Genomic DNA, 12,372 nt, shown 5'->3' with positions numbered 1-12,372 from the left:
GAATGGATAAGAAAGCTGTGGTACATATATACAATGGAGTATTACTCAGCCATTAAAAAGAATACATTTGAATCAGTTCTAATGAGGTGGATGAAACTGGAGCCTATTATACAGAGTGAAGCAAGCCAGAAAGAAAAACACCAATACAGCATATTAACACATATATATGGAATTTAGAAAGATGGTAACGATAACCCTGTATGCGAGACAGCAAAAGAGACACAGATGTATAGAACAGTCTTTTGGACTCTGTGGGAGAGGGCGAGAGTGGGATGATTTGGCATTAAAACATGTATAATATCACATATGAAATGAATCACCAGTCCAGGTTTGATGCATGATACTGGATGCTTGGGGCTGGTGCACTGGGACGACCAGAGGGATGGTATGGGGAGGGACGAGGGAGGGAGGTTCAGGATGGAGAACATGTGTATACTTGTGGCAGATTCATGTTGATGTATGGCAAAACCAAAACAATATTGTAAAGTAATTAACCTCCAATTAAAATAAATAAATTTATATTAAAAATAAATACAATCTATATCCTGGACTTAAAAAGAGATGCTCTGATAACATACTTGAAGCCAGAATCTCCAGCCTGATCTCCTCAAGACAAAGGCGTAGAGCTTTCCAAGAACTACTTCCTGAAACATTTCTCTAGTGCTTAGGATTTCTAAACATACCTCGACAGGTTGTAAGTCTCCAAGAACAAAAAGTGGGCCTGTGTCAATATCTGGGTCTTTGGGGTAGATGTTTGTTTTTACATGGTGTAGGGAGTGCCGGTGATTCCACCATTTTGAAGATAAGCCCTAAGGAGAAAAGAACATTCATTAGATGCAAGATTTCTCTCCTGAAATATCTTTCATTATCAGAGTTTTCCAAAACTAAAGAAAATCAACCCTGAATATTCATTGGAAGGACTGATGCTGAAGCTGAAGCTCCAATACTGACCACCTGATGGAAGAGCCAACTCACTGGAAAAGACCCTGATGCTGCGAAAGACTGAGGGCAGGAAGAGAAGGGGACGACAGAGGATGAGATGGTTGGATGATATCACCCATTCAATGGACATGAAAAAAGCAACTTTGTGAACTGGTGATGGACAGGGAGGCCTTGTGTGCTGTGTTCATGAGGCCGCAATGAGTCGGACCTGACCAGCATCTGAATAGCAACAATCAGAGTTTTCTGCCTACATCTCCAAAGTTTAATTAGGATATGGATTCCTGGAACATGCCGCCACCCCTCATTCCTGGGTCACAGAATGATTCATTGCCTAGAGGCTCTAAACGCTTACCAGCAAATAATTATCTTACCCAGGAACACAAATTCCAGGTTAAAACAACTCCTGATAATGAAGAAGAATAAAAACCATTGAAATGAAATGTTTTTCCATCTTTCTTTTTTTTTTTTTTTGTCCTCCTTTTAAAAAGTAACATGAAATAGGTAGAGCAGATAGAACACTTCTTATTTTATAAATAAAGAAACTTCAGCTCTAAAACTAATTAGTTCTGGGGGGAAAATGGCCCCAGGGTTCCTACTTCAATGAATATTTTAAAGAAGCATGGATCTGAAGTCATCTCCTATGGGGGCTTGCCTAAGATCATCACTTGTTCAAGCTTCAATGATCTCATTACATATGAAAGAATAAAAGTATTTTAGTTGATGCTGAGCTCATATCATCTCTGATTAAGTTGTTTGGGACTTTTTTCTCTTTCAGTGAAAATCTTAAGGTTTTAACAGAGAAAAGGATTTGAAGCACATCAACTTACTTGCATCCACTGGATGTATAAATGCATCTGTGTGGTTTGGGGAAATTATCTACCCTTTGATGTTCAGTTTCATCTTCAGTAAATATAGTATAATACAATGACATTTACCTGCATGGGTTGTTTAAGGAGACCTGAATTGCTGTATGTAGAATACTGGCATATTGAGATATTAAATTTCTCTTCCCTTCCCATATTATGTTAATCATTTATAAAAGAATAAGCAATAGTCATAGCTTTTACTGAATATATGACATCTCTCAAAAAATGATTAATGTGTATTTTAGATCTCCAGTGCTCAATAGAGTAGCCCTTATCTATGTGTGGCCACTGAGCACTTAATAAGTGACCAGTCAAATTGAGGGGGCTGTGTAAGGATATAATACATACTAGATTCAAAGCCTCAGAATGAAAAAATAATTTTTATATTTCTTTTGTGTTAAAATGAAAATATTTGAAATATATACAAGAATAATAAAGTTGGAAGAGGTTATTTGCTGTGACCAGTGTGTTCTCTTGGCAAGATTCTGTTGGCTTTTGCCCTGCTTCATTCATCCTAAGGTCAAACTTGCCTGTTATGTCAGGTATCTCTTGATTTCCTACTTTTACATCCCAGCCCCCTTTGATGCAAAGCACATCTTTTTTCAGTTTTAGTTCTAGAAGCTCTTGTAGGTCTTCATAAAACCATTCCACTTCAGCTTCTTCGGCATTAGTGTTTGGGGCATAGACTTCGATTACTGTGATATTGAATGGTTTGCCTTGGAAATGAACAGAGATCATTCTTTAATTTTTGAGACTGCATCCAAGTACTGCATTTAGGTCTCTTGTTGATTATGACGGTTACTCCATTTCTTCTAAGGAATTTTTGCCCACAGTAGTAGATATAATGTTCATCTGAATTACATTCGCCCATTCTGGTCCATTTTAATTCACTGATTCCAAAAAGGTCGATGCTCACTCTTGCCATCTTCTGTTTGACCACTTCCAATCTGCCTTGATTCTTGGGCCTAACATTCCAGGTTCCTATGCAATATCGCTCTTTACAGTGCTGGACTTTACTTCCACCACCAGTCACATCCACAGCTCACTACTGTTTTCACCTTGGCTCTGTCTCTTCATTCTTGCTGGAGTTACATCCCCACTCTTCTCCAGTAGCACATTGGGTACCTACTGACCTGGGACTTCATCTTTCAGTGTCATATCTTGTTGCCACTTCATCCTGTTCATGGGGTTATCAAGGCAAGACTACTGAAAAGGAGTACAAAATGAAGCAGGGCAAAGGCTAGCAGAGTTAGCTCTGCTTGGATTACTGTGATTCTAAATGGTTTACCTTGGAAACGAACAGAGATCATTCTGTCATTTGGTTTCTCACCAAATCCTAGAACATCATAGAAAAGCTGATATCCAGTTGAAGTGCTAGTTTAGACATGAGAACACTGAGAGCCAGAGATAGAATCTGACTTGTTCAGGGTTGCACAGTGAGCATTATCAGAGCCTGGGCTAAAACCTACTTTCATCAATCCATGTCCTGTTATCTAGCATCTGTCCATCTATCCATCCATCATTCCATCCATCCATCCATTCCTTCATGCATTCAACAAATGCTTATTGAAGGCCTACTGTGTGTTAGGCACTCTGTTAGGTGCTGCATTTCAGGGGTGCATAGGATAGTGTTCCTGTCCTTCTGGAGCATATCTGAGGGGGATAAGACCAACTGCCCCTGCTTTTTCCAGCAGTCTGGGTTTTGCAACCCTCAACTCTTAAACTGAGCCATCTAACTTTCCATGGTTTCTCTCTTCTGTTAAACTTTTATCTATTCTGCATCATTTCTTTTATTTGTACATTGTCTTCCCAGGATTAAATGGTTTGCTGGATTCCCCTAGCCTTCTAGAAGTACAGGTCCAGATCCCTTCTAAGAATATCTCTACTCATGACTTTATAGGGTATACATCCTGAGAAGTGGTTCTTTAATGGTGTACCAGGAATTGGGCCAAATAGTTTGTTGGCTAAGAAAAAACAGAACTTCTTAAATAAAATTAACCATTTCTCCTAAACATTTAAAATTCTAATTTTAGCATATATGTTATAATGTGTGTGTGTGTGTGTGTGCGTATAGTCACTACATTGTTAGTATATTTACATTTACTTGTGGGGTGTGTAGTAACATTTTTTGCTGATAAGTGTATGTAGAAAGCACTGCTTAGTGAAATGACTTTCAGAATCCCATCATACTCCTGGAACATTCTGTACCTTGAGATGACCCATCACAAATTTTTGCATCAGGAGGTTCCACTTGGACTTCTTAAATATGGAAAGGTGTCCCATGTCATGTTGCAGAAATAAACCCTGAGCCTAGAAGAGACAGGATTACTGTCAGAGAAGTTGACAAGCTAAGAAGAAAGTAGTAAGTGAGCCCTCTGGTAGACTTGGGAACCCCTGGGAATATTGAGAGATCTCTGTGTGTATCTGTCTCACTTGCTGTGTTCTTTCCCATCTCTGTGCCTTTGCACAGGTGGTTCTGTTAGCTGACAATACTCTTCTCTCAACTGTCACAATCTCCAGTGTGAAATGGAAGGAGGATGCCTTTGGAGTCAGGTTGACTAGGGCTCTAAACTGTCCTTCACCACTTTACAAGTTATACAACTCTTGGCAAGCTAGTCAGTACCTCTGAACTCAGTTCTTTGTTTGAGAAGCAGGGATTATAATATACCTTGCTCATTCAGCTGTTTTGCAGCTGAATACACGTAAAATTCCTGATAATGCTAAGCAGTCAAATATTGTTTCCTTTCTTGATTCCAAAAGTTGTTTTTCAAAGAATAAAGCAAGTTGACTTTTCAAGAAAAAAATGAGCAGATAAAATTTTGTAATTAACACTTATGTTAATTCTCCATGAAATCATCCCCAGTTGCCTCAATTAGAATTAGATAGCTCTTTCTGCTCCAACAGCACATGCTTGTTTCTTTTCCTTCTGCCTTATATCATATCTAGATATTTCAATGACCAGCTCCTCCCCTGGAAGACCATTTCCCAAGTGCAGGGTCAGGTGTGTTTCCCTTTGTGTCCACAATACAGTGTTGTGGTCATAGAATGCCACCTTCAGAGATCTGTGCTTCATTCGAAGGACTTATCAATTGCCCTGCTACATGCCAGTTGCTGATTGCCATTTCTGGTAGAATACATGATCCTTCAGTTCAATTCAGTCGCTCAGTCATGTCCAACTCTTTGCGACCCCATGAATCGCAGCCTCCTGTCCATCACCAACTCTCGGAGTTCACTCAGACTCATGTCCATCGAGTTGGTGATGCCATCCAGCCATCTCATCCTCGGTCGTCCCCTTCTCCTCCTGCCCCCAATCCCTCCCAGCATCAGAGTCTTTTCCAATGAGTCAACTTTCAGCATGAGGTGACTAAAGTAATGGAGCTTCAGCTTTAGAATCATTCCCTCCAAAGAAATCATCCCAGGGCTGATCTCCTTTAGAATATACTGGCTAGATCTCCTTGCAGTCCAAGGGACTCTCAGGAGTTTTCTCCAACACCACAGTTCAAAAGCATCAATTCTTCGGCCCTCAGCCTTCTTCACAGTCCAACTCTCGCATCCATACATGACCACTGGAAAAACCATCCTATTAACATGTAATAATAAATAGACTCTCTTCATAGACTGGTGTATTGATAAGTATTGGTGAAATGAGGCTTTTGGCCATGGTCTCAGGTAATTTTTTAAAAAAATACAGATATATAACTTCTTTTTAGTAGAATCTTTTTTTTAAAGTAGAAGAATGTTTAAACAGCATGTATAAATAGTGATATATATATATATATATACACACACATATATACACACACACACACGTATAGGTATAAATTAATGTGGGGCTTCCTTTCTTCATGGTGGCTAAGACAGTAAAGAATCTGCCTGCAATGTGGGAGACTCGGATTTGATCCCTGGGTCAGGAAGATTCCCTGGTAAAGGGAATGGCAACCTACTCCAGTATTCTTGCCTGAGGAAATCCATGGACAGAGGAGCCAGTTATATAGTCCATGGGGTCAAAAAGGTTGGAAACAACTGAGCGATTAAAAAGAGAACAAAATAAGCTCATGTGTGTGCCTATAATCTTAACAAAATCATTGAACAACCATGAAAAATGTTGGTTGGTTAATGAATGAAAGACAAAGGTGAAGGTTACGTGGCCTAGAAAGAAACTGCAGTTACTGACATTGTGCGGATTATGTCGGGCAAAGAGCAGCAACTGTCAAGGATATTTACCACATGCCAGTCTCTGTGCTAAGTACTCTACAGAGTAACTTGTTTAGTTCTCCTCAGAATATTTCCATAAAAAATTGTTACCCCATGTTACAGATAAGAGAACTGGGGCCCTGTGGGTTTTGATAACTTAGCTTGACAGGAAGTGCCAGGCAGCCACTGATACCCGTGTAAAGAGAGAAGAAAAATTCTGAGGCTTCCCATAGAGCCACTGCCTGGGCTTAAGATACCTACTTACCTGAGCAACCATGAGAAGAAAAGAAATGAATATTGTGATAAGCCAGCCACTGCCAAAATGCCACACTATTACCCAAGCCAGGGCCTCCAAAATCAAGATCTGGGCGAGGTGAAGGAAGAAGAACCCCAGGTTGGCATTGAACATATTCAAGGTCTCTAATGTCCTCCGCAGTTCTTGGAAATCTTCCACCAACCGGGACTGTGAAATAAGCATGCAAGAAAGGAATTAGTTCCTTCAGTGGAAAGGGAGCACAGATGAGCACATATTATTAATCTATTTTATCAATGTATGATACCTTAATTTTATGAATAGACATTTATTTATTTAATAAATTTAATTAGGCATAATTTAAACAAAACGAAACCTTAAAAATTTAACAGAAAACAAAATGCTTAAAACAAGTTATGATAATATATATATATATATATATATTTTTTTTTTTTTTGGAGAAGAGACAAATGAGTAGTGATTTGTAAACTGTCCTCACATTGTAATGGGACTTATAACTTACTTCTTTTTGGGGGGATGGAGGAGGTTCAGTGAACAGATACATAACTTTAACAATTCTTTTTAAAACTGATTAATTAAACAAATTTGATGCAGATAATTTCTTTTGAGGTCTTTATTGAATTTGTGGCAATATTGCTTTTATTTTACGTTTTTGTATTTTTTGGGGCTGTGAAGCATGTGAGATCTGGATTCCCTGGCGAGAGATCAAAGCTGCAACCCCTGCATTGAAAGGAGAAGTCTTAATAACTGAGCTGCCAGGGAAAACCCCTTAAATTAATTTTCTACTTTTCCAAACCAAAAGGTTTATTGAAGTATAGTTGATTAACAATGTTGTATTGGTTTCAGGTGTACAGCAAATCATATATATATATACACACACATATTGTTTCCTCAGATTCTATCCCGTTGTAGACCATTATGAGATATTGAATATAGATCCCTGCCGAACAGTAGGTCCTTGTTGTTTGTCTGTGTTGTATGTAGAAGTGTGTAGCTATTAATAATAATTGCCTTTTAAAATCAATGTGTTGTTTGATCTCTGATTATACTTTGGGGAACTTTGCTATCTATACGGATCTGTGTTACTTTCTATGTTATCATCTGTTTAGTGTGTGCAAAAGACTCCTCTATGAAAGATAGCGTTCACTTAGATTAGCTCAAAGGATGAATTTCTTGTGAGATGCTCAGAAGCTCTGCAGGAACGAGGCAGGGTGTCCTGTGGTATTTGTGGTGTGTCTATTGGCTGAAGGAGTCCTCACTCTGTGTACATGTACTGTGCTTACGTATGTACGTCAAGTGCTAGCATGGATTTATGAACTTGCACATACTCGAGAGTCAGCAAAAGGCGTGGGAAGAAATATCTCCTTAGCTTAATAACTATAGTGGGTTTGAAACTCAGACTGTTGGGAAAAGTGACCAGGGTGTGAGAATGAAAACTTGATTGTTCAGATGTAAAAGAAAAGAGTAAAATTTGAAATATTAATTAAAAAAAAGCTATGACCAATCCTAGAAGCAAGAAAATTCATTTCAAGATTCACTGATACAACTTTTAAATGATCCAATACCTGGGAAGGGTCTGGATGGGCTCATCTCTAAAGACCCCATGAACATCAGAATGCTGGTGGCCACAGATAACTTTAATAGATCACACAAGTGTGCTAGTCAACAAAAGGTTCAAAATATAGTACTTAGGTGCAAAATCAAAAATGAAAGATGATCTCTGTTCATTTCCAAGGGAAACCATTCACTAGCAGAGTAATCCAAGTCTGTGCTCTGATCACTAATGCTGAAGAAGCTGAAGTTGGATGGTTCTCTGAAGATTTACAAGACCTTCTAGAACACCAAAAAAAGATGTTCTTTTTATCATCAGTTCAGTTTAGTCGCTCAGTCGTGTTTGACACTTTGTGATCAAATGGACTACTGCATGCTAGGCTTCCCTGTCCATCATCAACTCTTGGAGCTTACTCAAACTTATGCCCATTTAGGTGGTGATGCCATCCAATCTTCTCATCCTCTGTCATCCCCTTCTCCTCCCACATTCAATCTATCCCAGCATCAGGGTCTTTCTAAATGAGTCAGTTCTTCACATCAGGTAGCCAAAGTATTGCAGTTTCAGCTTCAGCATCAGTCCTTTAAATGAATATTCAGGACTGATGTCCTTTAGGATGGACTGGTTGTATCTCCTTGCAGTCCAAGGGACTCTCAAAAGTCTTCTCCAACATCACAGTTCAAAGGCATCAATTCTTCAGCGCTTAGCTTTCTTTCATCATAGGGGATTAGAATGCAAGGGAAGTCAAAAGGTACCTGGAGTAACAGGCAAGCTTGGCCTTGGAGTACGAAATGAAGCTCAGCAGAGGCTAACAGAGTTTTCCCAAGAGAACAGACCGGTCATAACAAACACCCTCTTCCAACAACATGATAGATGACTCTACACATGGACATCACCAGACAGCCAATACCAAAATCAGACTGATTATATTCTTTGCAGCCGAAGATAGAGAAGCTCTATACAGTCAGCAAAAACAAGACCAGGAGCTGATTATGGCTCAGATCATGAACTCCTTATTGCCAAATTCAGACTGAAATTGAAGAAAGTAGGGGAAACCACACGGCCATTCATGTATGACCTAAAGTAAATCACTTGCAGTTATACAGTGGAAGTGAGAAATAGATTCAAGGGATAACATCTGATAGACAGAGTGCCTGAAAAACTATGGACCTAGGTTCATAAATTGTACTGGAGGTGGTGATCAAAATCATCCCCAAGGACAATCACTGCAAAATGGCAAAGCAGTGTTTGAGGAGCCCTTACAAACATCTGAGAAAAGAAGAGAAGTGAAAGGGAAAGGAGAAAAAGAAAGATATACCTATCTGAATGCAGAATTCCAAAGAATAGCAAGGAGAGACAAGAAAGCCTTCCTCACTGATCAATGCAAAGAAATAGAGAAAAACAATAGAATGGGAAAGACTGGAGATCTCGTCAAGAAAATTAGGGAAAATTTCATAAAAAGATAGGCACAATAAAGGACAAAAACCATATGGACCTAACAGAAGCAGAAGATATCCAGAAGAGGTGGCAAGAATACAGACAAGAACTATACAAAAAAGATCTTAATGAACCAGATAACCATGATGGTTTTGTGATCACTCACCTAGAGCCAGACATGCTGGAGTGTGAAATCAAGTAGGCCTTAGGAAGCATCACTACCAACAAAGGTAGCAGAGGTGATAGAATTCCAGCTGAGCTATTTCAGATCCTAAAAGATGATGCTGTTAAAGTGCTGCATTCAATATGCCAGCAAACATGGGAAACTCAGCAGTGGCCACAGGACCTGAAAAATCAATTTTCATCCCAATCCCAAAGAAAGGCAATGCCAAAGGATGTTCAACCTTCTGCACAATTGCAGTCACTTCACATGCTAACAAAAGAATTCTTAAAATTCTCCAATCTAGGCTTCAACAATACATGAACCAAGACCTTCCAGATGTTCCAGCTGAATCTAGAAGAGGCAGAGAATCCAGCAATCAAATTGCTAATATCTGTTGGATCATAGAGAAAGCAAGGGAATTCCAAAAGACATCTACTTCTGCTTCACTCACTATGCTAAAGGCTTTGACCATGTGGATCACAGCAAACTGTGGAAAATTCTTCAATCACTGGGAATACCAGACCTCCTTACCTGCCTACTGAGCAACCTGTATGTAGGTCAAGAAGTAAGAGAATTGGACATGGAACAACTGAGTGGTTCCAAATTGGGAAAGGAGTACATCAAGGCTGTATGCTGTCACCCTGCTTATTTAACTTCTATGCAGAGTATATCATGAGAAATATTGGGCTGGATGAAGCAGAAGCTGGAATCAAGATTGCCAGGAGAAATATCAATAACCTCATATATGCAGATGACAGCACCCTTATGGCAGAAAGAGAAGAGGACCTGAAGAGCCTCTTGATGAAGGTGAAAGAGGAGAGTGAAAAAGCTGGCTTAAAATTCAAGATTCAAAAATGAAGATCATGACAACTGGTCCCATGATTTCATGACAAATAGATGGGGTAAAGAATAAAAACAGTGACAGACTTTATTTTCTTGGGCTCCCAGATCACTGCAGACTATGACTGCAGCCATGAAACTGAACCTGGCTTGCTCCTTGGAAGAAAAGACAAAACTAGACAACATTTTAAAAAGCAGAGACGTTACTTTGCCAACAAGTGACTGTCTAGTCAAAGCTATGGTTTTTCTAGTAGTAATGTACGGATGTGAGAATTGGACTATAAAGAAGTCTGGGCAGCGAAGACTTGATGCTTGAACTGTTGTGTTGGAGAAGACTCTTTAGAGTCCCTTGGACTGCAAGAAGATCAAACCAGTCAATCCTAAAGGAAATCAGTCTTGAATATCCATTGGAAGGGCTGATGTTGAAGCTGAGGTTCCAATCCTTTGACCACATAATAGGAAGAGCTGACTCATTGGAAAAGACCCTAATGCTGGGAAAGATTGAAGGTATGAGGAAAAGGGGACAACAGAGAATGAGATGGCTGGATGGCATCACAGACTCAGTGGATATGAGAGTTTGAACAAGCTCTGGGAGATGGTGAAGGACAGGGGAGCCTGGCATGCTGCAGTCCATGAGGTCACAAAGAGTCAGACACAACCTAGCAACTGAACAACAGCAACAGGGTGTTTCCAAGCTTGGCTGATTTTACCATCACAGTCACTGTACTTTTGGGGATCGCTAAAGCCCAGAAGAGTGATTAATGTGAAATCCTCAGCAAGCGATGGAAGCTGGACTTTAGCCTGTACTTCCTGACATTCAGTTTTGTGCTCAAACACTAATTGTCTATATACATATCTCTGGGTAATCACAGATGCACAAAGAAAATTCATATCAGCTCTTTACCCTCAGGGATCAACACTGTTTTAGATAATGAACAATTATAGCTCTCAACCATGAATAGGATTATGTTTTCCTTAGAGAAAATATTTAGGGGAAACAACAAAGCTCTGCATCATTTCCTCTTATTACCCTAGTGCGTCCTGCCCTAAATGACTCTGTAAACTTAGAGGCTTGCAAGTTACTTGCGTGACTGCTGAGTTTATGATAACTGTAGTCTCTAAAGTTTATTGAACATTTTCTACATTCCGGGCACTGTTCTAAGCACTTTAAATGCGTTTAACTCTTTCAGTAATCTCTCAATAACACTTATATGGTTGATTCTATTGTTGCTATTTCACACAGAGAGACACTGAACCACAGACAGGTTTGGTAACTGGCCTAGACTCATATCCCACAGTGTCAAGCCCTACAGAGTCAGGGTCCCAAGACGGATGGGCCATGGTGGAAAGTTGTGACCAAACATGGTCAGAAGGGAATGGCAAACAACTTCAGCATTCTTGCCTCAAGAATCCCATGAACAGTATGAAAAGGCTAAAGCTATGACACTGAAAGATGAGCCCCCCCAGGTAAGGAGATGTCCAATATACTACTGGGAAACTGTGGAGAAATAGTACCAGAAAGAATATGAGACTAGGCCAAGGCAGAAATGACACCCAGTTATGGATGTGTTTAGTGGGGAAAGTAAAGCCTGATGATGTAAACAACAATATTGCATAGAGACCTGGAAAGTTAGGTCCATGAATCAAGGTAAACTGCACGTGGTCAAGCAGGAGATGGCAAGAGTGAACATCAACATTTTAGGAATCAGTGAACTACAATGTAAGGGAATGGGTGAATTTAATTCATATGACCATTGTATCTACTACTGTGGTCAAGAATCCCTTAGGAGAAATGGAGTAGCTCTCATAGTCATCAAAAGAGTCTAAAATGTAGTACTTGGGTGCAGTCTCAAAAATGAGAGTATGATCTCTGTTCGATTCCAAGGCAAACCATTCAGTATCACAGTAATCCAAATCTATGCCCTGACCCCTAATGCTGAAGAAGCTGAATTTGAATGGTTCTCTGAAGTCCTACCACACCTTCTAGAACTAACACCAAAAAAAAGATATCCTTTTCATCATAGGGAATTGGAACACAAAAGTAGGAAGTTAAGAGATACCTGGAGTAATAGGCAAGCTTGGCCTTGGAGTACAAAATGAAACTAGG

At 39.6% G+C, this 12,372-nt stretch overlaps 1 protein-coding gene across 1 annotated transcript in view; it reads right to left on the bottom strand.

Annotated features, from left to right (window-relative positions):
- The window catches only part of LOC108637647 (fatty acid desaturase 2-like protein FADS2P1), a 42,565-nt gene that overhangs the window by 13,217 nt on the left and 16,976 nt on the right, over nt 1-12,372 (bottom strand). Inside the window, exons 3-5 of the mRNA XM_018059082.1 lie at nt 6,268-6,465; nt 4,017-4,118; nt 684-809 (exon numbers count right to left, since the gene is read on the bottom strand). Coding sequence (XP_017914571.1) covers nt 684-809; nt 4,017-4,118; nt 6,268-6,465 — 426 coding nt within the window. The remainder of the gene's footprint in view (nt 1-683; nt 810-4,016; nt 4,119-6,267; nt 6,466-12,372) is intronic.

This window comes from Capra hircus, chromosome 15 (genome assembly GCF_001704415.2).
Source record: "Capra hircus breed San Clemente chromosome 15, ASM170441v1, whole genome shotgun sequence".
Lineage (NCBI taxonomy): Eukaryota > Metazoa > Chordata > Mammalia > Artiodactyla > Bovidae > Capra > Capra hircus.
Note: the sequence above shows the minus strand (reverse complement) of the source record. Positions and strands in the feature narration are given on the sequence as shown.